The 25,469-nt window shown below is 59.0% G+C and overlaps 1 protein-coding gene across 3 annotated transcripts; it reads right to left on the bottom strand.

Annotated features, from left to right (window-relative positions):
- Nucleotides 1-395: 395 nt before the first annotated feature.
- Nucleotides 396-14,996, bottom strand: FIBCD1 (fibrinogen C domain containing 1). Of its 3 annotated transcripts, none has more exons than XM_062640996.1 (7): nt 14,527-14,996; nt 9,417-9,893; nt 8,443-8,602; nt 7,552-7,688; nt 2,979-3,075; nt 2,529-2,708; nt 396-2,287 (listed from the first exon to the last, which is right to left on the bottom strand). In XM_062640996.1, exons 1-7 carry the CDS (start codon nt 14,596-14,598, stop codon nt 2,028-2,030), a joined length of 1,383 nt encoding a protein of 460 aa, XP_062496980.1. In that variant the 5' UTR covers nt 14,599-14,996; the 3' UTR covers nt 396-2,027. The 3 variants fall into 3 exon arrangements, with proteins under 3 accessions (XP_062496980.1, XP_062496982.1, XP_062496981.1); XM_062640998.1 differs by lacking the exon at nt 14,527-14,996 and adding an exon at nt 13,961-14,333; XM_062640997.1 differs by lacking the exon at nt 14,527-14,996 and adding an exon at nt 13,160-13,308.
- Nucleotides 14,997-25,469: the final 10,473 nt, after the last annotated feature.

The raw sequence follows: 25,469 nt of genomic DNA, 5'->3' as shown, positions 1-25,469 counted from the left end.
TACCTCTCGTGCAAGTCAAAACAGAGTCATGAGGGAGTCCTGGGGGACAGGGGCAGGTACACAAGGGTGTGCTACCGACAAGCTGCACGTACAGCATCCCGCATCCCCTCCCCAGCACTGAAAACTACTGGTGGAGGGGGCCAGGGAAGGGATGAGCCTTCCCACCCAGACACACGGCTCCGTGTGCTCCTTGTCCTGAAGGTGAGCGCTAGAAAACCCGGCTACAGCCCATCCATAGGAACTGATGGACAGAAAGCAAACACGGGTGTTCTGCTCCCTGCCTGCGCACAGGGGTCCTGAGGTGCACAGGGAGATCCTTGGAAGCTGTTGGGGGGCTCCTGCTCTTGTGCTGGCTGGGAAATGCCACCACTGAGCATCCTCGAGTCCCATGGTTTGAGCATCCAGCCTGTGGGCAGGGATGGAGCCGGTGGAGCTGGTGCCTGCGCTCGGAGCTCGTCCTTGTCTGCAGGCTCAGAGGAGCATCTTTGGCAGAGGGGGAGCTGCGGTGATCCCGAACACATCACTGGTCCCTGTTTTCCTGCCAGGACAGGCAGACAGGGACTCGCCCAGCGGGAGGAAGGGGCTTGTCCAGCACAGGATCCAAGGTGGGGAAGGCTTAAAAGAAAGGAGAAGCACGCAGGGAAGATGAGCCTTTGATCTCCCTGTGCCTTAAGCTGCCCTGGAAACAGGGATGCTGGGAGCTTTCCTGCTGTCCTCGGGCAGTCTGATGGTGTCCCTTGGGGACAGGGCAGGGGTTCTGCTCCCCATCGCTGCTGTAGTACAAGCAGAAAAGCGTGGCAGGGTCCTGGCTGTCCCTCTCCCCGCTCTGCTCCCATAGAGCCCACTCAGGCCGGGTTGTTTTGGGGTCAGTTTTTGGACTTGATCCCCCATTTGAGTCTTTGCGGGGAGCCAGGGGCAGAACTGAGCCCCACACCTTGTAGCAGCTCCTCCTTGGGTTGGCTGGCGAGAAGCATCCTTCGCCTGTGCCTGGTTATCAGGGCCCTGCAGATGCTAAGCCCCACTTGGGGCTTCTTTTTGCAAAACCTTAAAGGGATTTGAAGAAATGAAAGGCTTTGAATATCTGCAGGTGCTGAGCCAGAGCATGGCTCATCCTGGGCAGAAATGAATGCGGATCCCCAGGCTGGGAGCGAGCAGAGCTTGGGTTGTGCTGTCCCGAGCCAAGGGGTTTGGGAAAGGTTGCAGCTTTTGGATGGTGAAAGCCCAGCGTGGATCCGAGTGGGTCTGGTTGGGGAGGGAAGAGCAGCAAAATGCAGCAGAGCCGTGCTGAGAGCCTTCCTCTTCTCCTCCTCCTCCTCGCTGTGCTCCCTGTTCCAAGCTCTGCTAAAACAGCTCCGTGCTGCTCAGTGCTGGGTCCTTGCAGCACCAGGCCAGGGGCGATGGGGACTGAGGAGTTTGTCCCTTTGTAGCTGCATCCTCTTGCAGGGGGAGAGGTGAGGGGTTTACAGACCAGAGAAGGAGTCACTGCCACAGTCTGGTGCCGGCACAGCCGAGCCCTCCCCATCCCAGTAGCACCATGGGGTGAGCTGGGACCATGGAGCAGCAGCTTTGCCCTCTGGGCTCTGTGGGGCTCAGGGCTCCACACACTGAGTGTCCCCCAGTCCCTGTTCAGCTCAGTTCAGAGGCCACTGCTGGGTGTCTGTGTCTGAAGCTGAGATGAATGGAGGTGTCCCATCTGCCCAGGCTGCTGCAGCCCTGCTCCCTCCCTCCTTTTCCTTGCTGGGTACCACTTCCCACATCACTGCATCCCACAGCCCTCTCTGCCATGGGCACCAGCTGTGGGTCACACTCTGTCCAGGACACCCAGTTTGGCTGCAGGAGAGCTGTGGCAGCAGGAAGGAAAGGTCCAGTGATGTCCATGGGTGCCTGGGGGCTAAAGACACCCTCAGTGGTGCTCCCAGGTGCATCTTGAAGATGAGTCAGCCCTTAGGGAGCATGGGGAGGGTGGGAGATGGGGGAATGGGGCGGTGGGGAAGGGCAGGGGGTGGGGGGGGTCTCATGCCATCCACCTAATTCTCCTCGCGGACAGGCCGGATCTTCATCTCGGTGAACTTGAGGGAGTACTGCCAGCCGGTCCAGGAGGACCACTCGATGCCGTCGGCGTAGGAGCTGTGGTGGCCCTTGAGGTACTGCCCGTTGAGGTTGGAGGTGTGGCAGTTGCGGTACCACCAGGCGCCGTGGTAGAAAGCCGCACAGTTGTTCTCCGAGTGGTCGTTGTCCAGGTCCTTGGTGGTGAACTTCATCCCGTTGTGCTTCAGGAAGGAGTCACCTGCCCCGGGGAAAAGGGAGCCATGATGGGCCCTTCCTGCCCCTCACCTCGCCTTTGGGCAAGCTCCTTGCCCTATGGAGCTCCCCTGGGCACCCTTTGGTGATGTACAAGGCACTTGGGGGTCACCCAGCCTGCAAACACCCAGATGCAGCCCCTCTCCTGCCTCCGGCTCCCTGTGGCTGCAGGGGTGCAGCACCGGAGGAGGATGCTGACGCCCCACCATGGGCTATGGGGTCCCTACCTGCTGTGCCCGAGTAGTCAGCGATGGAGATGGGGTACCCGTCCTCCTCGGGGTCAACAGAGAAGAGCCCCACACCGAAGCTGCCGTAGTGGGCGAAGGCGGTGCCGTTGTCAAAGTCCTCCAGGTCGATGCGGAGCTCGTAGCTGCCCTGCACTGTCAGCATGTGGATGCGCTTCAGCCCTGCGGTGGAGGCAGAGGGTGAATGCGGGGACCCCACTGAGGATGGAGCCCATACACAGTGTGTGGGGTAGGACATGGAGCGATTCCCACCCTCCAGCCCTTGCTCTGCTCTTGCTGCATGGCCAAGGGCATGGGTTGTGATTGGAGGCAACAGCCCCATCGCTTCCCTGCCCCTGTGCACCCACCCGGTCCCCCCCTGCCTGGTCTTGGTGTCCGTTCCCTTGCATAGCGGACCCCAGGCTTCCCAGCAGCGCTGCCAGCCCCACGCACCTAACCAGTGCTCCCCCGTCAGCTTCCCAAAGCCATCCCTGTAGGCTTCCCAGCCACGGAAGAAGTTCACGGAGCCGTCCTCCCGCCGCTGGAACACCTGAGGAAACACACAGGGCATCAGGTATGGGGCTGCTCCGAGCCTGCGCACCCCGAGCTCCCCGCCATGGTGCAAATTAAACCCTTTCAGCTCAGGGATGTGCTGCTGTGCAGGTCCCCAGGGGGATGCTGGATCATTATGTGCCAGCTCCCAGGGATGGGTGAGTTGGTTCAAAGCCCTCCGCTGGATCCTCTGCCTGGAAATGGGAGCAGAGCTTGGGAAAGCCACAGTGTGCTCCTGCAGGAAGGTGGCCAGTGCCCATGGGCACATCCCTGAGGCTGAGCACATCTTTCCTCCTCCCTTTTTCCTCTCCCGTTGCTCATCAGCACGTCATGCCCTGTGCGTTTCATCCCCCTTTTATCCATACTTTTGGGCTTGATTTGTTGACACTGATCCAGAAAATGCTGTTCTGTGTCCAGCCATTTGAACTTAATTAAGCCTCCAGCCCTGGATTAATTGCATTAAACTTGGCTGAGCCAGCCTGCCCGATTGCCACCAAGTGCTGCGTTCCCATGGCCGCAGCAATGATTTGGGAACAGCCATCCCATGTGCTGGCACCTTGGTTCTAAGTCTGGGCTGTGCTGCTGAGCCCATTCACCCTGGTTCCAGCATCCAGGCTCGGGCAATGCAGCCGAGTCCTTGTGCCGGCCGGGAAGCACCATGCTTTGCCGTGCCGCAGGGATGCTCCTGGCTGCTCCTACCCTCTTGCACAGGCAGGGTTTCATCCCAGAATGCAAAGGAGACTCAGCTTGTGTTTGCCCTTTACAATGGGTGTTTTGGGGGGCTGCAGATGCCCTGCTCCGGCGCGCTCCTCGGCACGGCTCTGATCCTGCTGTACTTACCTTCTAGAATTAGAGCCTTAATTTTTATCCCTGCGTTGAGCACTTGAGAAGCTGTGGTTAAGCCTATTTAAAGGGGCTTTCTTGAGGCTTGCTGGGAAGGGGGATGGTGCTGGATGGGGCCCTGAAGCTGATTTTCCTTGGCTCCAGTGCTGCCATGCAGGGAAGGCAGCAGAAGCGGCACCGATCTCCCTCCTAATCGGCTTTGACCCGAGGTTGTAAATAGGCCAATTGCTGAGCAGTGCCCAGGGAAGCGTGCGGGGCACGTCCCCGTGGCTGAGCTTTTGGCATGCTCAGGAATCATCACCCCAGGCATCGGAGCAGCCCTTGGAGCCTCGCTGCCCACCGAGCTCAGCCCCGAGGGGCTTGAAAGCAGGCCGGGAGGTTGCTGGACGTGCTGTGTCCTCCTGAGGCTCCTGCTCCATCCTCATCATCCCTTGTGCTTCACCCCTGCATCCGCCGGGGATGTGGGAGCTGCCTCCCCGCACCGGGGTGCTGTGAGCACCGGTGACCGCAGGCTCGCAGCCCTGCCTCGCTGCTCTGCTCCTCCTCATCAAATATGCATCACCCTCCTCTTAAGCAAAAAGGATTTCCTTCCCTTCTTTAAAGGCAAAGCTAAAATATTTATCTCCCCCGCTCTCTGCCTCCCCCGGTCGCTCTGAGCTCACAGGGCAGGGACAGGCTCCTGCAAAGGTGCCAAGCCAGAAAATGGGTTAAAACCAGAGGAAAGTGGGAGCGCCAGCCGGTGCCTGCCATGGTGCTAGCGGGGAGGGAGGGCTCTGCTCCTTCTCCTCACAGCCCCCCGATGCCAGCTCCCACCAAACCCCATCAGGCTCAAATCACAGCCACAGCCCGGGGAGATGCTCGACCTCACACCTCAGTGCTCAAGCTCCTGGTTTCCAGCAGCCACAGCATGGACCCCGTAGCCTCAGCCCTGTGGGGTTCCCTGCAGCCCCCATCTCCATCTTTGGGTTCAGTGATGGAGAAGACAACCTCGGAGCACCACAGGAGCCAGACCCTGGGAAGCGCCAACCCTGTGTCACAGCCGGTGAGCACTGTGACCGGCAGCACTGTCCCCACCGGCAGAAGTGTCTTGTCCCCGTTCATGGTGACACATAAATCCTATCCTTTGGGAACAGCACGTGTCACCTCAGGCTGCTCTCAGCCCCTGCCTTCGGCTCAGCCCAGCCTGAGTGTAAATGCATTGGTGTCTGCTCAAAACCCCAGCCCGCTCCAGGACCCTCCAGCGGGTGATGAGCAGGATGGGTGCAGCCATCCCCACCAGCATCCTCAGTGTGACAGGTGCCCATGAAGCTGGAAGCTGTCACTTAACATTACCACAGCCCTCACCCTGCTGGCACAGCCTTTTCTTACGCATCCTTCAGCTTTCCCACTGTGGACAATGATGCTGAGGTGGCCAGAGCCATCACAGCACCGTTGCTTACGGAGCCGAGATGCTGATCCCAGCTCCAGCAGGGCAGCGATGGAGGCTCAGGGGCACCATGAGGTGCATGGAATGTTTGCAAAGACTTCCAAAGACAACAGCATGTGAAGAGGCAGCTTTTTCGGGCCTCCAGGATGCTGAGCCTCCCCCTGCCCTCCATCACCCTGTTATTACTTTAATTACATGCTGGAGGTGAGTGCCAAAGTGGGAAGTCGGGGTCAGGATGAGCAATTACATGGCTGCATCCTGGTGCTGCTGCCGTGCTTGGCTCAGCTGCAGTTAAAGTCGGTGCTGAGCACAGGATGCGGATGCTCCTGTTGCCACTGAACCAGACCATCCCAGGCTGGATGTGGCCACAGTGGGAAGCAGAAGCGATGGTCCAGCGAGCGCTGTGCCTTGCTCAGCCTTCCCAATGAAGACGAATGACCAAGGACCTCCGGCAAGCGAATGGGGTGACACTAGAGGTGAAGCAATGGGGACAGGATGGTGCTGAGCAGCCACCCCGGCCAGGTTTGTCCCCAGCAGGCTGTCAGGGCAGCCCCCCGAGGTCCCTAAGCTGTCCATGCAGGCTAAAGCTGAGCTCAGCAGCTCCCAAGCTCCCGAGTCAAAATTGATTCAGCTGCTGCCATCGCTTCCATCCACCCACCCACATGCAAATGAGCCCAAATGTCAGGAGTGAGCGCTCCGGAGGAGGAGGAGGAGGGAAATTTCCCAGGCTCTGCGCTGCACCTGGAGCCCTGGAGAGCCCCAAGGACCACCCTGCACCCCCAGCCCCATGGGACATGGCTCAGACACCCCCTGCACCCCAAGGGACCGCAGGTACGTTTAGGACCCTGTGCTGCAGAGCAACCCCAGGAAACGGGAACGGGAGCCTGGGGCGAGCATCCTCAGCGCTGCTCTGGATGCGCCCATCTCCGGAGCGCCGGGATTCGGCACCTGGCTCGGCTCCTTGGCCGCGCCTTGCCCGCCCCGCTGACAGAGCCCACGGCGCTGCTGGTGTCAAATCCTTCCCTTCGCCCCCTTCCCAGCCCAGCCGGAGCCCTCCCGTCTGCAGCAGCTTTAAATAAGCCCCTGAGTGCCTCGCTAATCACCTTGGGCTGCGATTCGGGCAGCGCTTGAGCTCGGCTGGCGCTGCCGGAGGCTGCGCTCGGGGCTCGCAAGGACCCTTCCCACCCTGGCGAGCCAAGGGCGGTCCCCCCTTTTCCCCTCTATGAGCCCCCCAGGAGCTGGTTCCCGGCCGTGCCTCAGTTTCCCCACTGGTACAAGCTGTGCATGGCCGCCCGCAGGGGTGGGCGCTGGGCACTGAGGTCGGAGGCTCAAGAGCCCCTCGAGGGCAGCGGGGTAAGCTCTGTCCCGGCACTGCTCAAAGCTTCTTATGGGAATCAGATCGTGGGGATTTGTTTCCTAGAGCACCCAGATGGAGGGGTGCTGGCTGCTGGGCTCACCCAGCCTGGCCTTAGGGAGAGGCTGCTGCCCACTGAGCCCCTGCCAGCTCCCTGGCACACCCTGCTCACTGCCTCTGTTACTATTACTTATTATTATAGAATCATAGAATAATTAGGGTTGGAAAGGACCTTAAGATCATCCAGTTCCACCCCCCCTGCCATGGGCAGGGACACCTCACACTAAACCATGGCACCCAAGGCTTTGTCCAACCTGGTCTTGAACACTGCCAGGGATGGAGCATCATGGGGACGTTGCAGCAAAGCAAATAGGCCAGGGCAATGAATGAGTGAATGAGCGCAGTGAATGAGCCCCCCTGTGCACCCCTGCATTAGACAAGGCAAAGTGTGCCATGTTTGGGGTCTATCCTGGTCCCAGCTCACCAGGACCACAGGGACAGGGCAAAGCACAGCCACGTGTCCCATGGCACCGGCCCCACCAAGGATGAGCTCCAGCCATGGCATCCAGCTCCCTGCATTAAACCACCCTCCATTTCCAGCTCCCCAGACCCAAGGCAAAGCCACTGTGCTCTGGCTGGAAGCACTGGGCAGTGCTGGCACAGGTAACATGGCCAAGCCCATTTGCTCACTTCCCTAAGGGAGCCGGCCCCCCATGCACAGCCAGACCCCATTAACATTTCTCCCCCAATCCCAATGACACATTCAAGTGCCAAGAGTGACATCTCCCACCCCAGCATCCCATGGCCAGCGTTGGCAGCACGCTGGCATCCCCAGCACGGCAGCAGCTCACCGTCCAGCCACCCCCATCGGTTGTCATGTCACAGTAGACCTGGAAGCCGGAGGGATAGTGTGTGGGGAAGATGGAGTAAATCCCATCCTCTTGCTGTCCGCTCACATAGATGTCAAAGCAGTCTCGGGGCCGGGAGCCTGCAGGGTGGCATTGGGATGGGGTGGGACAAGAGGAAGGCTGGTTAATTAGTGATCTAATTTGATGTCTTGCCATCTCTTTCAGGCTCTCAACCTTGCTGCCAGCTCTAGTTGGCTGCTTGGTGCTGCCTTGCTCTTTCTCCTCTGATGCTCAAAGCGAGTGATGCTCAGGGGGATGCAGCCACCATGGGGACCTCTCCGGGCAGCCAGGACTGACCCCGTGTCCCTGTGTGATTGCAAAGGCAGGCAGGGACCCAGATGGGGATGAGGGAGCTGATGCCTGGAGGTAGCTGCAGGCAGTGTGAGCACTTGCTCACAGCCCCAGGACAGTCTTACTCAGCTTCATCTCAACCAAATGCTGAAGAATGTGGCTGTGAGTCCCGTACAGCGCTGCCCTCTGTGCCCGAATGGAGGTGAATGGTCTCTTCTTGCTCTGCTTTTACCCCTTTTACTCTGCTTTTTTTAGAGCTGCATCTGTATGGAGAGCAAGGAGGTCTGCAAGGGTGTGAAGTGGGTTTTGTGCTGGCTTGGCAGGCTGGTTTGTGGACAACTGCAGGCTGCACGGTGAGAACCGCTCCTTCTAGGACACAAGTTTCCATCTCCCTTCTGCTCCATCTCCCCCCTCACCTTGCCAACCCCTCTGCTCTGTTAAACCCCTTCTCCGGGCTGGTTTCCCCCACCTCACACAGTGTTCTCCCTCCTTTTCACGGGGGCAGAGACCTGCCAGAGGGACTGATGAGGACCCACATCTCACCATTGGAGCAGCCCCGGGGCCGCGCTCCCCTGGCCGGTGCTCGCTGCAGGTCAGCCTTGAGCCGGGGCCGGGCTCCACCTCGCTCCTTCTGCAGCGTGTCGAGGACGTCGCTGACGGAGCTCACCAGCCGAGCCATGTTGGTCTGGCTCTCCGAGAGCAGCTGTGGGCAGGAGGGGGAAAGGAACTGTGGTTAAATGTGGTTAAACCCCTTCCACACCACAGCCCCTTCACCACCCGCAGTGAGGATGCTCTGCCTGCTCCCATGGCCAGGCTATGGCAGCAATGCTCCCTGCCAGGTTATGGGCTCGTGGGCACGCAGTGGGGACATAGAAACCACAGCAGATCCCATATGGCATCTCCAATGCTTTTTGGCTGGGGGTGTCAGGGTCCAGATAGCTCCTATTTGTCACCCAGACTTGGGGGTGTTGGTGACGCCACCCCGTGGGATAAAGAGCATCTCTGGGCAAGGGATGGGATCATGGAGGAGGCAGGAATAGCCGTGTCCTGAGACAGCCGCCAGCTCTCTGCCATCCCCTGAGGTGACCCGGGCTGGGTGAGTGACATGGGGTGGCTTGTGTCAGAGCAGCAGGATGGGGAGTGAAGTGAAGCAGCGGGATTGAGCAGCTCCGGATGGAGGGAGATGAGCACCAGGAGGGATGGGCATGGAGCCGAGCATCCAGTGGTGCCCCTGGCATACCCAGGTAAGTGTTTCAACACAGCCCATAGACTGGGAAATGTGAGGGATTCTAAATAAGGGGGGGGGGGGGATGATTGCTGCATGAACAACCCTTGGGATGGTCCTGTGCTGTGCCCAGCTCCACTCAGAGCTGATCAATTCCCGACCACCCATCTTAAACCTCAGTTCATCTCCCCCGGATACCATGGGCAAGGGATGCAAGCAGCCATGTCCCTGGGGACATCAGTACATGAGGGTCCCCAAGGAGCACCTGGCATCACCCCCAGCCCCAGCTCACCTGGATGAGCCTGCCCTGCTCTCCCTGCAGGGCGCTGAGCTCCTGCCCCATGGCGCTGTGCCCCTTCTTGAGGCCGTCGCAGTCGGCACGCAGCTGCACGGCGTGTGTCAGCAGCTTGGCCACCTCATCCGCCACGGTGACCAGCAGAGCCTTCTGCTGGCTCTTGCTGGCCTTGGCCTCGGCATCGTGGTCGGTGACGGCGCGCAGCAAGGAGCTCTGCAGCCCCTCCAGGCGCCCCACGGTGCCCGCTGCGTCGGGGCAGTTGGGGTCGATGAAGATGTTGATGCGGGAGCTGTCGGCTTTCTCGATGGTGACCAGCGCGTTGGCTTCCTCAGGGTTGGTGCTGATGACCGGGGGTGACTCGGTGACGGGGGTGTGGTAGTGGTTCATGAAGAGGATGGCCCCCGTCACCGTCACGGCCAGGAGGACGGCCACCGAGAGCAGGACCGTGCACAGGATGTACCCGCAGCTCATCCTCTGCGGGCAGAGACACGGACACCATCGCACCCATCCCGCTGCCCTTCATCCCACAGGTGGGTTCAAACCCTCACAGGCTTTGGGGAGGGGGGGGGGGGGTCCAGCAATGAGGGAGGTGATGTTGGACATGGGGGTGATGGCAGAGGAGGGGACCACGGAGACCATGGTGAACAAAGCAGCTAAACCCGCCTGGAGCTGGAGGCATGAAATAACAACGAGAGCAGCCGATGGTGTGTGTTATTTAAGGAGGTGATGCTCCAGTGGAGGTGCAGTGCAGGGATCCCTGCTGCCCTGGGCACAAAAATGGGGAGAAAAAGGGAAAACACCCCCTGTATCCCCCAAAGCAGGGACTGCAGGGGTAGCAAGGAGGAGAGGGAAGGCAGGGGCTGAACCAAGAGGAGGCTGCAGGTAGATGATGGGGACATGGCACCCAAAGCATCGTGGGGACCTGCTCTGCGCAGGACCACACATCCCAGTCCCCCTTGTGCCCTCGCTGCCTGCTGGTGGGGAGCAGAGCTGCTCACAAAGCCCTCAGACCTGATCCAGAGCTTCTGGTGATGGGGAGTTGCTATAGAAAAGGTCTCTGACACCCCCCCAAAGCCCCTGGGGCAGCTCTGCTGCTGCAGGGACCCATTGGCTCAGCCCATGGGAGCTGCTCCGTGCACACCGAGAGCCTTTTCTCCTTGCAGAGTGGGAAGCGCTGCCATCAACGAGAGGGAGCGAGCTGCCTCCTAACCCCATCAGCCCCTGTCCCCCCCGCCAGCTCCCCTTCTCATTGCACCTGCAGGACAGAGGCTGTGATTCTCCCCTGACCCCGGCCGCGGCTGTCACAAGGCATTGCAGGGCTGCCAGAACGCTGCAGATTCGGAGAGACAAAGCCTGCTTTCCCCAGAAACGAGGGGAAAATTGCTGCATCTGCAAAGATTGCCCAGGCCCTGTCCCCTCCTGTGCACATCTATCTGGAGTGACACCTTCCTTCAAGCACCCTTCAATTCATGCACGCTCCCGCAACCATTTGCATTAAGGTGACCCCCCAGCTGCAGTGGGGCTGGTCTGACCAAGGGCCTGCGGTCCATGCGTGTCCCACCAGCCCCAGGGGATGCTCTGGGTGTTTTCTCTAGCCCATAGAGTGAGGCTGGAGATGCAAATGGTGCTGGGTTGAATGCGAAGCTACCCTGCAGGGACCTTGCAGTGAGGCAGCCCCAGGCTCAGCCCCTTGGTGTGCATTAAAAGATGTCAAAGGCAATGAAGGGAGCTTTTGGTGAGCAACACGTGGAGGAGTTTGCCCTGTGATTGTGGATATGGAGCCCTGGCCTGGGGGCACGAGGGGCAGCGGGGGGGCAGCAGGATGGTGCCAGACAAAGGTGCCTGTCACTGACAACCTTGCATGGACAGCAGGGTCCTGGGCTCAGTCCAGCCCCTCAGCACCCCGCAAGCATAGAACTGACAGGAGGGACCAGAGGCCGGCATTGGGTGGTTTGGGATCTGAAGCGTGAGATGTCCCTGTGGCTGTCCTGGCTATCACAGCAGCTCTGCATCCTCCCATCCCTCACGCTGCTGCTCCCCACCATACTGATGTTCCCAGCTCAAATCCTGCCTGCTGGGACACACAGATGGGCTGCGATGACCGAGGCACCCATTTGAGCATCAAGGGTTTCAGGAGCAGAGCCACACAGGGCTGATGCTCATTTCCTGCAGCCACACAAATCCTTTAACACACTGAAACCCCGCAGCTGTATCCAGATGTTTTCCAGCCTTCAAGCCCCAGCATCGCTGCCCTCCCACTGGCACTGGGAATTGGGGAAGGAAGCGGGGACCAATCCCCTTGGCAAGTGACCCCCCTCTGCTTGCCACCACCAGATCCCACGCGGCGGCAGCTTTACGAGTCCCACAGCATCCTGCTGGCAGGTTGTGTTACCTGGCAACCTGCAGTGGGGAGAGGAGGGAAACGCTCCACCAGCGGCACCAGCGATGCTCCGAAGTGGGGTGTGGGTCCCCTCAATCCCCTCAGCTCCCAGCATGGGGCCCTGCAGACACCTCTGCCCCATGCTCCTGCCCCAGCATGGACACAGCCCTGGTGACTCCAGGGTCTTTGCTGCCCGTGCCATGGCCTTAGGCTGCTGGGTCTTCCTGGCAGGACCTTCAGACAGCTGCAGGACATCGCCCTGCCCTTGGTTATTGATGTCCCCCTGGGGACACCCATCGGGCTGGAGGTCCCGGTGTCTCCACATCACCTCTTCCTAAGGAGAGCAGAAGCTGTGAGTCCGGGATGTGCCCAGGAAGAGCAGAACCTGCTCTGGAGCTGGGGATGGAGCTTGGGAAGGAGCCTCGGGCAGGAACCACGGCACTGTTGTACCCCGGCTGTGAAGCTGAGCCATGACCTGCGCTGGTTTAGGTTTAGCTCAATGCTTGGCCACCCATGGGACAAGGTCCTTGGTGCCCCAGTCACACTGTGCCTGCCCTGCACCCTGGGGCTGTGGGTCCCCAATGCCCATCATGCCCCCCAAGTGTTCCCCACGAGTGCCCGTGCTGGGTGAAGGGAGACAGCAGCTCCAGCGCATGCAGCCTGTGGGGAGGGAAGGAAAGGAGCCAAATTGTCCCCGAGACAGCGAGAGCAGAGCTGGAGATGGGCTGGTCCTTGGGGAGCATGGATGGAGGGAGGTGGCAGGAGAGGCTGAGCTCTGCCGTGGGAGATGCTCCTCGAGGAGGAGGTGCCCTTTGCTCCTGCCAAAGCCGCTGCTCTGTGCCGGCTCGCCAGGCAAGCTCTGAGCTGTGCTATGGTAGCAGTGATCACAGGCACCCCTGGGCGCTCTGCTCACCGAGCCATGGTACAAACCAGGACCCCTGCCGCGCTTCTGGGGTGGGTGAACGCTGAGGTTTGCATTGCCAGGGCTCAGCTGCTGCAGCAAACTTTAGTCCAGGTACCCCCCACGTTACTGCCGGGGTGCCCCCAGCTCCAAAGCAGCCCCAGGACAGCAAGGGCCAGCCCCTGGACCCCCCAACCCATTGCTCACTCTAGAGCTGTTCCAACAGCTCATTGCACAACCCAGCCACTCACTGCTCCCCTGCCCGTCCCTCTCCATCCTCCTGCCTGCCCAGCTCTGCTACTGCTCAGCTTTGTGCAGGGCTGCAGCCCCCTTCCTGCTCACCATGGGGCTGTAGCTCCTGTACCCCGCTGCTCCCCACATCCTCCTGGAGCCTAATGCTGCACTTCCCTGTGTCCCTGCAGGCACAGAGGCAGACCAACTGCATCCCACTCCCGTTACCTGCTCTCCTCCGTCATCCAAAGCCTGCCTGCCACTGCTCCTACAGCACGCCGTGCCTTGCAGCTCGGGGAGAGGAAGAAGAGGAGAGGGCTGGTGATCACGCCAAGCTGGCTCCGTGGGTGAGCATGCAGGTGGGATGGGATGGGATGGGTTTCCACTGGAGCTTACAGGAGCTGGGAAACAGGCTGTGCAGCATACTCTGTCCCTCCTTTGCAAGCCCCTGCCTGAACCACTGCTCTGGACTGTGTTGTCCAGCCCCGTATGGGTGTTGGGGTCCGATCCATCCTATCCAGCTCATCCTTGGAGCCATGGGGGGACACAGAGCTGGTTGGATAGAGGCTTCAGCCAGATGCCACTGCTTGGAGCCCTGCATGGAGGGGATGCGTGCCAGGAAGGGGAGAGGAGAGTGAGGTTCCTCGCTGGGGTCTGGAGCTTCTGCTGTCTCCCAGTGCTGGCAGCCCCTCTCCAGCAAGGCAAGGGAGCCCTTTGCCATGGATGAACTGAGCGGGGAGGAGAGGGCTCAGAGGAGGGCGTGCAGAAGGGAGAAGTCAGGCAGCAGTCCCTTTCCTGCATCGCCGCAAGTGGAAGGAGGACAGGGAAGTGGCAGACCTGGGAGTCAGCGTGTCTCATGGCTGCTCACCCAGCATCGGGGTGCAGAGCAGCGGCGGGCGCTGCCCTCTTCAGCTCCTTCCCTTGACCCACAGGCTCCATCGCTGTCCCCCAGCTCTTCCCAGGCACTATTGCCCACGCTCCGCACTCCTTCCCTTCCCACCACGCCGCTTTGTGCCTCCGCTCCCCCACCTGCTCGCAGCCCCTCGGCGCCTGGAGGCCGGGCAGATGGCCGCTACCTGCGCGCTGGGCTGGACACGTGCGGCCGGTTGTGAGAACAGGCTCCGGCACGTGTGCGGCACCGCAGGCTCTGCCACCGCTTCACCGCACCCCACCGCAACACCAGCACCCTGCGGGGGTCGGTCCTGGAGGTTAAGGCAAGGCCGCAAGCAGCTGGGAGACCCCGAAGCGAGAGGGATGCCTCTGGCTGCAGCAGGGAGCTGAGATGCCAAATCCCTTTTGCAGGGTTATTTAAGCAGTTTAAAGCATCGCAGGCGTGTGTGGCTGCCCCAGAGCGTCACCCGCTGCCCGGCAGAGAGGCTGGAGGGTGGGGGGACACTGGGTGCGGGTAAAGAACTCGGTAATTGGGGATGGGGGTGACGGGAGGCAGCGCGGGGGCTCCGCACGGCGGGTACAGCACCGGACTGCACCGGGAGAGAGGCTCCATGGGGAGAACCGAGATAAAGGGAAGGGGGATAAAATGCGGTGGGACCCCCGGGCTGCCCCCCGCTGTCCCCCGCCGCCCCCCGCCCTGTTACCTGCGATTTCTCCTGCTGCCCATCCTCAAGTTGCGAGGCTCCTCCCATGGTTTTCCAGCGCTCGTTCCCCATCGCGTTGCCAACTTCCAGCACAAGTGCTCAGAGCCCCCCCGGACCCCTTCAGACCCCCGGCCCCGGCAGCGCAGCCCCCGGCCCGGCTGGCCGCGGCGGGAGGACGGGCGGCGGCGGCGGCGGAGGAGGAGGAGGAAGAGGAGGAGGGAGGAAGAGGAGGGAGGGAGGACACGGGCACGAACACGGGGGTGGATCTTCCCTCCCCGCCCGCCCCGCTCCCCCCCCCCGGGGCTCCCCCTGCCCCGCTCAGGGGACACCGCCCGGCGATGCCCCGGGGGCTCCCCCGCTTTCTCCCCCAACCCCGGTGGCTCCGGAGTCATTCCGGATCCGAGCCCCTCGCCCTGCCCCGGGGCTCCGCAGCTGCCCAGATGCGGCGCACAGCTGGAGCGGCGGCAGCAGGTAAGGAGCGGTTGGGGCCAGCGGGTCCTGCGTGTTACGGGGTGCTCGGGGCCGGGGGGGGGGGGGGTGGGTGTCCCGGGGACCCGCTCACCCATTTTCCAAGGCTCCGGTCCCCATCTCAGCACCCCATGGTGACAGGGCTCAGATCCACCGCTAAGGCAGGGATGGGCAGAGAGGGGGAGGGCATTGGCATTGCCCCCCTCCTCCAAACCAGTGTGCCCAAGGGTAGCAGGGGGCTCTTAACAAAACCCAGTGTATGGTGGAAAGCTGGTGCTGGCTGGGGGGAGGCAGCGGCAGGGACCCCCGGCACACAGGGTCACACCGATGCCCACTGGAGCATCCCTCGCCCAAAGCCCAGCGTTCCCAGCCCCAAGCAGCAGTGCTGGCCCTGCGTGCAGCCAGCTCCCACACACCATTCCCCCCCCCCACATCCTGATTTACCACCATCTCTCCGGGATGTGGTTTTCTTTACCGTACCTTTGCAGCACCTCCCTTAAATCTTTTATTTGCCGCTTGTCTGACCTGCGGGCAGGAGCGCTACTGAGTGGCTCAGAGGAGCATCCTGAGAGCAGTGCGGGCTCAGCACCGGGCTAATCCGGCTGGGGGGAGGCTGGATTCTCTCTTGAAGCCCAAGGAAATCCTCCTAGAGACCCCTGCACACTCCCCCTCCTGCAGTGTGGGGCTGGCCCCTGGGCAGACAGCACAATGGGGCTGAGGGATGCTCTGAACCCCCCTGGCTCTCATTCCCTGGAGCTTAACCCCAATTGAAACCCTTCCATCAGTTCCCATGTGGCTTCACTGGGGTGGGGGCTGCCTCCCTGCCATGGCAGGTACCACAGGGGTGGCAGGTTGTGTGTGCTGGGGGCCAGGGGTCCAAGCAGCATCTCCCAGGACACATACCCCATTTCAGACAGAGCTGCCTGAGTGCTGGGCTGGCAATCAGTGCCCTAAGGCTCTCTGGGGCGTGTTGTCTCCCAGCCAGGTCCAAATCCTGCCTTTGGCTGCAGGGATGTTGTGAGGATTTACCGGGCAATGCTCATGGCTGGCAGCCCAGCTCCTTCCCTGCGGATGCTTTTCAAGGACTTCCCTTTACAGCTGAGACCGTCCAGCTCATTGCACTGGTGGGGTGCTCAGCACGCCAGCGCCAGCCAGGCTCCATCCCCGCACCACTTGGCTGCTCTGGAAGCAGGAGGCCGCGGGCACCCAGGAGGCTGTTTTAGCTGAACTCCAAACAATAAAAACTTATCATTAAAAAGAAATGTATCTTGGCTCCGCGCGGCCTGGCAGCGCGGGCAGGAGTGATTCAGTGCCTTGTCAGCCCTGGGTGTTAGGCACGCCGAGCTGCACAACTGGACCCTCTCCAAGTCCAGCAACTCATTTTCTGCAGATGGAGCCGGGACCGTGCAGCCGCTGACGTTTAATTTGCAAGCCAACATACCTTGACATCACCCACCGCCGACCCGCGGGGCTGCTGCGGGAGGGGAGGATGGGGTTGTGCAAGCAGGGCTGGACACTTGTAGCCCCTGTCGTGCGTGGGGTGACCCTGCTGCACCCTGACATAGGGGTGCAGGGTCTTGCTCAGTGGGTGTCAGTGATGCTCCTGGACTTTAGGCTCGTGTGTGGTGCTCTGAGCTGCGGCAATAGAGCGGTGAAGGGCTGTGTTTCTATGGCTGCCCCATCCCTGGCAGTGTTCAAGGCCAGGTTGGACGGGGCTTGGAGGAACCTGCTCTAGTGGAAGGTGTCCCTGCCTGTGGCAGGGGGCTGGAATTGGATGAGCATTAAGGTCCCTTCAACCCAAACCATTGTATGATTCTACAAATGCGAGTGATGCTCAGGGTAAGCCACCCCAGCAGGTTTGCTGGCCTGGCTCATCACTGACTCACACGAAGCCATGTCACCTCCTGCTACCCGTGATGGGGTCTGGCTGTAGATGCAGCACTGGGACCTGGGAAGGATCCCTGGCTCCCACCCTGCACCTCCAGTGGCCCCACAGCCCTGGATCCCCACCAGCTGTGCCAGCAGGGATGGGATGCTCAGGGTGTAAGGACTTGGGCACACACTGGGGCCAGGGTCCATTGGGCACAGCCAACTCCCCGGGGCTGACAGCAGCTTGTTTGGTTGGGGAGTGGGCTTCTGCCAGCAGCCCAGCCTGGATCAATCACAGACGAGGGATGATTCATGTCTCGGGCTGTGGCCGGAGGGCAAAAACGGAAGAGAGGTTTGATGTGAGGATGCCGGGAGGCTGCTGCGGCTCCCAGCAGCATTTCCCTTCCCCGCACTGGCTCTGCTCACAATGCCCGGGGGTCCTGGCTTGGCCTGAGGGCAGAAAACAACTGAAGCAACAAGAGATTGAACCCGTGCACTGAAATGAGTCTTTTAAACCCAGATCCAGACACTGTCTTTTATTCCGTGGTCCAAGACTGTGGGAATCACAGCGGTGGTGGCGGTGGGCAGGGGCTGGGGTCAGGTTGGCTTCATGATCCTGTGGGGGCATGAAGAGTGAGACACCATGAGACAGAGCTCAGTGGTGCTTCACCCTCCCTGTTGCGCTCACGGTCTGCATCCCCAGGGCAGCCGAGAGGACCCATGTCCACCTGAGACACGGAGCGGTGCTGGGATGGGGGAAAGGCTGACGAAGGGACCGACCCCTTCCCGTGGCTGGTGCCACCCGAGGCAGAGCCGTCGCTGTGCACACGCAGCATCAAACATCATCACCATATTAATAATGAAAGGGCAGCTCCTTTGGAGCTCTTCGCCCTGCGCCGATGAGAGCTCGCAATGCAGAGCAGGCACGTGAGCCTCATCCCAAGCAGCCCTGGGGAGAGCCGTGCTGTGGTACCCAGATTGTCCTCCCCCAAGCCACTGACATGGGGTGACAGAACCAGGCCAGGTCCCCCCTGGGTGCTGTCCTTGTTCTGAGGTTCCCTGTATGGGAGCGGGGCAGCCCATGGTGACCCCACTCCTGTCCCCTGTGCAGGATCCCCCATCCCACCGTGTCCCATAGGAAAAGGCCATTTTGGGGTCCAGGGAACAGCCTATTTCTTGCAAGGGCAGAGCGCTCTGACCATCAGTGACACCACTCGCTGTGCCAGGGCCTTTGCTTGCCACTGGGGGAATCAATACCTCAGACAATGAGACAAACTACCTGCACAGAGGGCTTGGGCTGCAGACAAAAGTGGGTCTGTGGCAGCAGCTCCCGGGGCATCTCTTCTGCTCATCCCTGTGCAAGAGCTTTGGGTCAGCAAAAACCTGTCTTTAACCCCTCACTTTTGTCCAGAGCATCTCCAAGCCTGGTTGCTCTTTGTGAGGATCTCAGCAGGACCAGACCGAGGGCTGAGCGTCCCTTCTTTATCCTCTGTGCTAAACCCCCTGTGGATGCCCTCCTCCAGGCAGGAAGGACTCAACCCCCCTGTGCTGGGTGGAAGTGGAGCACCCTATGCCCACCCTGCTCCCATCCCATGCCCATCTCCCTGGTGGTGCCCTGGTTGGGAGGACCCTGCTGTGTTCCCCCCGCAGTCTTTTCTCAGGCTCTTTTCTTTTTCTCCCACCAAACACTACAAAAGCCCCAAATCCTCCACAAATGAGAATTCTCTTTTTGTTCCTTGTTTCCTTTTGCTTCCTGCCACGGCACGGTATCGATTGGAGCTGATGTGCTGTAATCCACTGGTTCTGTGAAAAGCTGGCATCCTGGAGTCCCTGGAGGGGCCAGATCCTGCCCTGGGGTGGATCTTGCTCCTCTACGAGGCTTGGGGTGCAGCAGGAAGTCTGTGTCCCCCCTATTCCATCCTATCCCACCCCTTGGTGAAGAGAGGCAATGCAAGGAGCTCCTTGGTGGGGAAAGGTCCTGTCTTAGAGCAGAGGCAGGTTGGATCCTGCTGGGATGGATGTTCAGAGTGCCAGGCACCTAAGGGAGCCCTCCTGTCCTTCCAATGGGGCAGGGGATGGTGGCACAAGCGGACACAGGAGCTGGTGAGAGGGTCTGGCTGTGGGGCTCTATAGAGAGGAGCAATTCAGCTTCCCAGCAGCCGAGAATCCAGCCTGAAAGCAGCTCAATTTGGGGTGCATTGCTGTACCTGCATCTGCAGCCCCTCTGCTCCCCCCTTCCCCACTCCACCGCCATTGCTGCTCCATCCACTTACTGATGGCAAATGGGCTGGAGCTCTGGGAAGCAAGGGAAGAGGGATGGAAATCCAGCCAAAATCAGCCAAAACCCTTCCAAAACCGCTGGCAAGCTTCTCATGTCAAACCTTTTCCCGCATGAAGAGCAGCAGCCCGGGCCATCTGGAGGAGCATATGCAGGTGCGCAGGAGGTGGTGGTGCCTTCCCTGTGCCATCACCATCAGCAGCACCCCTAAAGGGCTTTTAGCTGGTAAACACTAACCCCAAAGGAGGGGTGGGCACCCCAATCCCAGCCGGATCCCTGGCTTTCCGTCCCCAGCTACCAAGAGCTCTCTGTTTAATATAGCAATTTGCAGAAGTGATGATGAATCCCAACGCAAACTGCAATAGCGGCCGAGTTTATTGCAAGACATTAATTCAGTGGTTTAATTGAAAGCGCAGGAGCAGGATGGGAAAGCACCAGCCCCGGGTGGGAGGAGGATTGCTGACCCTCCTCAGCTGTACCCACATCCACCCCTAATTCCCGGCAATCAATGAAGCCCGAATTAGCAGATTTACTCCTCAGAGGACTCCTCCATTGGCTGAGCATCACATCCCGCATCCTAAAGCCCCAAGTCTCCTAGCAACTCCCCAGCGCTGCCTCTGCCCACCCATTAACCCTTTCCCTGGAGCCCTCTGCACCGTGAGCAGCGCCCCAAAGCTTTGAAGGCATCGCTGCCACGTTGGGTGTGAGAAGAGCTTATGCAGCAAAGAAACCTGCGGTGGTACCTAAAGGATGCTCGGGATGCTCGGCTGGGCTGGCTAAGTCAATACTCAGAGGGTTTTATTATGGGTGGCACAGAGAAATCCTCAGGTTTATGTACTGATGGCAGAGGGTTGGTTTCTAAATGTCACAGTAGTTTGGAAGGTTTTATCCTCCTGACTTGCAGAGATGCTGCGAAAAGGTCAGGGAAACCCCAAATCAAAGCCAGACCACATAGCTCCCATCCAGCATCGGTGTTAGGGGGAGCAAAGCATGAGCCAGCCTCTTCCTCCTATTTCAATAGCAAATCGATCATACTGATTCTTTGGGAAGCGCATGAATTGTGCTGGAGTCCCTGTCCCACCCTCCCTGCCAATGGAAATGTCCTTGGAAGTGTAAAATCCCAGCAGGACACGGTGTCATATCCAGGCTCAGGCTGGAGGGTGTGAAGCTGCCCAGTGTGGGTGTTACTTCAGTTCGGATGTCCAACACATCCCTGCTTTTGCCTTTAGAGATCAAAAAGACGGGGGGGGGGGGGGGGGGGTTGAAAAAAAACCAGCGGGGTTTTGGTTGGAAAAAAAAACCCAACCCAGTCTTTTTCTGGTTTTTGAACAGTCTGAATATTTACAGGCTGAGAAATATGCCCAAAGATCCTGTGCTACTGAAAAGGATAAATCACTTCTCTTACTTTCATGTGCTTTGTTGGGCTTTATCTGAAACATAGTCATAAAATTACCAAATTGAAATTCGGAATGGGGGGAAGGGGGGTGGGGGGAGAAGGGCAGAATATCTGGAGGGTTTTGTCGCTGCTTCTATTTCCTTATTGCCAAATAAAATACAATTAAAGCAACATTTTCGACGCCAGCCAGCAGAGCTAACATCAGTTTTCTGACGGCACTTTTCTTCTGTCAGCCAATGAAAATAAATGATGCAGGATTACCAGCGAGCATCCAGGCTCCGTGCCTGCAGGGGGATTCGGAGCAGCAGGCATTCGAGGACGAAACAGAGGGATTTCAGTCCTGCTCTAAGTGGAAATCTCTGGGGACGTGATGCACAGAACCCTCCTCCGCTGCCTGCAGCGATGCTTTGCTGCTCCCCCACTTCCCACCAGTGTAACCCAGTCCTTGGTACAGCTCCTGTTGGGGGGATGAATGAACCCAGGACCCTGCAGCGCTTTTGGGGTGCCCTGGTCAGATCAGTGTGGGTCTGGTCCCCCCATGGGGCTCACTCCTATGCTGGAGGCTACAGGCATCTCAGCTGCTGACTGCTCCGAAATCCCCGTGGTAATTGGATGAGGGCACTGGTTTCCATGAGGATATTAAATCAGAGCCCCAGCTCCGATCCGGGGTGACACGCTTGGGAATATAAAGACACGGTAGATCACATTAGAGTGGGGTTATTTCTCCTGCTTTAAAGTCAAAGGTACCACAACAACTTCTTATTTGTCACCGAGTGTATTGTACCATCTCTTATTGATGGGAGGGAGATGTTTGTCACTGCAGAGCCCACAGCAGAGGGGCTGAGCGCTCACAACTCATCACAGCGATGGGCTCTCAGGGAGCTTTTCCAAGCTCTTAACCCCTTTCCGAGCCTGCTTTCCCAAAGCTCCCTGAGAGCCCATCGCTGTGATGAGTCGTGAGCGCTCAGCCCATCTCAGGGAAGAGCTTAAGGAGTGACTGTGACCACCAGCAGTTGTGGCTGTGCAAATGCAGGTCCCCCGTGTGGCAAAGCAGGAGGGGCTTTGTGTGCAGGAGCTCAGTGCCACCATCCTGAGCTCGCTCCCGTCTCCCCATGGGACTGGTACAGGGAGTCACTTAGGAAATGAGAGGGCTCCAGCCCCCTGGATAGCCCTCCCTGTTATAGGTTTAGCTGGGTCACTGGTTGTGGTGACCATCTGGTGGCATCTGCTGCTGCTCAGCTGTCACCTGCCCTCCTGGTGAATGGGGTGCCAGGGGACGTGTCCATGGACCCAGCACAGGGCAGCCATGCCAGAAGGCTGGCTCCCACCACTCCTGCCATGGTGGGATGGATGGATGGATGGATGGATGGATGGATGGATGGATGGATGGATGGATGGATGGATGGATGGGTGGGTGGGCGGGCAGAAAGACTTCAGGGGAGGACAGACAGACAGGCAGATGCATCTCATTAGATGGCCTCAGGTGATGATAACAAGCCCATTAAAGGGGTTTATCAAGGCAGGCCATGGGCTGGCAGCAAGGTTTGCTGGCTTTAGCTGAGATTCTGCTTTTGGGCTGGGTAGAGCCTAAGCTCCTGCTCAATAATTAGAAAGGCTTTGAGGAGGTTTGTACTGGTTGGCCTCACTTGTGAGCAGCCATAATATGATGAGTGATTAGGGACTGTGAAGCTTTTTAGCAGGTATCATTAAGCTATTGATGAGCTTAGCAGGGAAAGGGCCTTTTTGGCTGTGCCTGAAACCCACTGGTCCTGCGCTGACCCATCTCTTCCTCCCATACTGGTCCTTGACCTCCTGAGCCCCAGTGAGATGGGTGAAGCGTGCGTCCTGGGGACAATGACAGCTCAGTTGTCATCCCGTTCTTAGTCCAGGTCAGACCTGGTGTCCTTTCCCAGTGAGATGGTAAGCTTGTGGTCATGCATGGCTGAAGCTGGGATGTCCCTGTTTTCACTGTCTGCCAGGTGTGAAGAAACTTGGGATAATTAGCTCTGAAAAGGTGGCTTCCAGACATCTGCATCAGGGGAGAGGATGGTGACGCCTGTCTTGGCAATTGCTTTGGGAGCGTCTTGCCCTCACAGAGCTCATTTCCCAGCTATGGGACTACCCCATTTATCTGGGTGCTGCTGGGGAAGCCTTCATGTTCAAGGGGTTGTCCTCTTGAAGGACAATGTCCCTGCCTCGTCCTCCTCTTGTCCCCCTGAAGCCCTCAAAGGCTGGGAGCCTGCCTGCCTTGGCAAAACCTTCCTCAGCTCAGCAGCATCCTGCCCATCGTGGTCTAGTTGGCATCAGTAGCGTTGTATTTACAGCAGTGTTAATTAAATACTCTCTGTAATCAGTGCCATGCCTGACCCCGCTCTGTGAGCCAGGGTTGGGCTGTAATGTGCCATCACGGAGTGAGAACACGACTGCTGGCGTCCTGGGGATTTTCTAACAGAGATTTACTCATCCCAGGCCTTCCATTTCTCTGTTTCGTGACATTTTGCAAAGTTCAGGTTTACAAAACAAGCCAGCGCGTGGAAGAGATGCTGCAGATGTTATTTAGACTGCATGTGCCGTTTCCCACTCCAGGGGATCTTCATCCTATGGGAGCAGAACTGAGGGGGGCTTCCAGATGTGCTCTCCTGGGCTGGTCTCCTTTGCCCATGGGGCTGCTGCTCTTCATAGCATCATAGAATGGTTTGTGTTGGAAGGGACCTTAAAGCTCGCTCGGTTCCAACCCCTGCCACAGGCAGGGACCCCTTCCACTAGAGCAGCTTGCCCCAAGCCCCTGTGTCCAACCTGGCCTTGAACACTGCCAGGGATGGGGCAGCCACAGCTTCTCTGGGCACCCTGTGCCAGCGCCTCAGCACCCTCACAGGGAAGAGCTTCTGCTTTGTATCTAATCTAAATCTCCCCTCTGTCAGCTTAAAGTCATTCCCTGCCACTTCATTGCCCTGCTGCAAAGCCCTTGGTGCTGGAGATCCCTGCTCCTCTCATACCTCTGTGTGTTGGGGAAGCAGTAAAGCACTGTGGCTGTGCCGATTGGAATGATTGTGGCATCATTGAGCTGAACCTGGCTCTAATCCCCACTCCAGTCCCAGGGCGAGGGATGGAGTGGGAGAGATGGAGCAGTTGGGGCTGCTACCCCAGAGGGGCCAGGCAGGCAGCATAGATGGGCTGCTGTTGTTTTGGGGGCTAATTGGGATGCTCAGCTGCTCTCTCTTAAAAATAAGCCCTGTGTAAAAGCTGTTTGGGAGCACGGGTGCAGAGGCAGATGCTGCTTGCAGAATCCTGTTTTAGTGTGCAACAGCCTCCCAGGGGCTCAGTTATGGGCAGAAAAGCCCCTTTTGGCAAGTTGCTGGTGGCAGGAGCTGCGTGCTCCAGGAGGGTGATGCAGCATGTGTGCTGAAACCCAGGGATGGGGAGTGTGGAGGAGGGTCCATCCTGGTAGGGTGCAGCAGGCATGGAGATGCACCAGCACAAAGTGATACCTGGTGCCTTTCTGACCCATTGCCGTTTAACCCATGCTCAGCTCATGAGCTCTGTTGGTGAGACCTGGGGGAAAGGTGCATGACCAAACCTCCTCCTCAGGATGGAGCTGGCCTTGTCCTACCCAGCGCTGCAGCAAGGGCACCTCATCCCTTCTGGAGAAGGTTCTGCTGTAGAGCAAGCGTGTGCCCATCTGGCAGTACAGGCCTGGGATGCAGCCGGGGTCAGGGGTACCCATCCAGCTCTCACCGCATGGGATGGGGCCACCCTCAGGCTCAGTCCCACACCAAAGCACCCTGTCTAAAGCTGGCTGTGCTGCCGGCTTTGAGCTGGGCTGCGGGGTACAGGAGCTGTGGCTCTGCACACCTCGCTCCTGCCCCCTGCCTGCCTTGTCAGGTCTGATCAGGAGGAGCATCAGTCGGCCCCGCACTCTCTCTCCAGATTTAATTAACGGGCCTTTCATCTCTACCCTGAAGGAATCTGCTATCTTCTGTCTTCTTAATTAACGTTCATTAAGCAAATCAGAAGAACATTTTCTCCTCGCCGCCTCCACAGCTCTTAACCCTTGCGGGGTGCCAGGTCCTTGCTGGGGCAGAAGGTTTCGGTGCTGTGATGGCAGGTTGGGCTGTCACCACAGCCTTGATCTCCAATGCCTCTACTGCATTTGGACCAAAGGCCTGGGGCGGTGGGTGAAGTGTCTCCAGGCACAGAGGACTTCAGCTGAGGTGGGGCTGGGGGCAAATCTCAGCTCTGATTTCTCTTATGGACACCCTTGTTCAAGCTCGTCCATGGAGGACAAGGGGCTGCTTTAGCTCTTCTTCCTGCCCAGGGATGAAGCTCACCCAGGGCAAGGTGATGTATCTGTCTTGCTGTGAGAAGCCACTGTCCAGACCTGGTAGGCATCACAGCGTAGGAAAGATGTGTCCAGCATCTTGTTCTCCTAGAAAAGGGGATTATTTGGGGCTACTCTTGCCCTTCTCTTGTGCAGTGACATTGGATGTGATAGGGTTTTCTCCGTGTAGTGACACCCAGATCTCCATCAAGCTCTGGCCCCACGGGCTGTGCTGGAGGAGGAGATGGGATGGGGATACCCATCAGCTCTGTTCAAATCCACTGTGCATCCCATGAGCAGCCATTGCACCCTGGCTGCATGATCTCATTACTCTCTAATGTCAACCCCTCTGCAAGTGGGGATGGGTTGGGCAGGAAGTAATCTCCTGGGTGTGTGTAACACCCTGAGGAGAAGGTGTGAAACCCATTGCATGGGAGACCCTCTCCTGTCCCAGGCTTGCAGCCCCAGTAACAAGGCAAAAAGCAAAACACCTGGAAAACCTCACCCCTGCAGGATGCAAATCCCCTTAAAACAGTGGAGAGGCGCAGGGCAATTACGGAGCTGAAAACCCTTCTCTTTCTCCCCGGAGGCTGACAGCGGGTTTGCCACCGGCT

This window comes from Pezoporus occidentalis, unplaced genomic scaffold (assembly GCF_034315485.1).
Source record: "Pezoporus occidentalis ecotype Australia unplaced genomic scaffold, CSIRO_AGI_Poc_V1 ctg68, whole genome shotgun sequence".
In the NCBI taxonomy this organism is placed as follows: domain Eukaryota; kingdom Metazoa; phylum Chordata; class Aves; order Psittaciformes; family Psittacidae; genus Pezoporus; species Pezoporus occidentalis.
This window is presented reverse-complemented; position numbering and strand designations above follow the sequence as displayed.

What these genes read in the sequence shown, in the direction of transcription:
- FIBCD1 (XM_062640996.1), bottom strand. Translation starts at nt 14,598, where the DNA reads ATGGGGAACGAGCGCTGGAAAACCATGGGAGGAGCCTCGCAACTTGAG. An exon ending in AGCAGGGCAGGCTCATCCAG is followed by an intron (nt 8,603 to 9,416) that starts GTGAGCTGGGGC and finishes TCCTGCCCACAG; the next exon opens with CTGCTCTCGGAGAGCCAGAC. An exon ending in GACGGGGGAGCACTGGTTAG is followed by an intron (nt 2,709 to 2,978) that starts GTGCGTGGGGCT and finishes CCTCCACCGCAG; the next exon opens with GGCTGAAGCGCATCCACATG.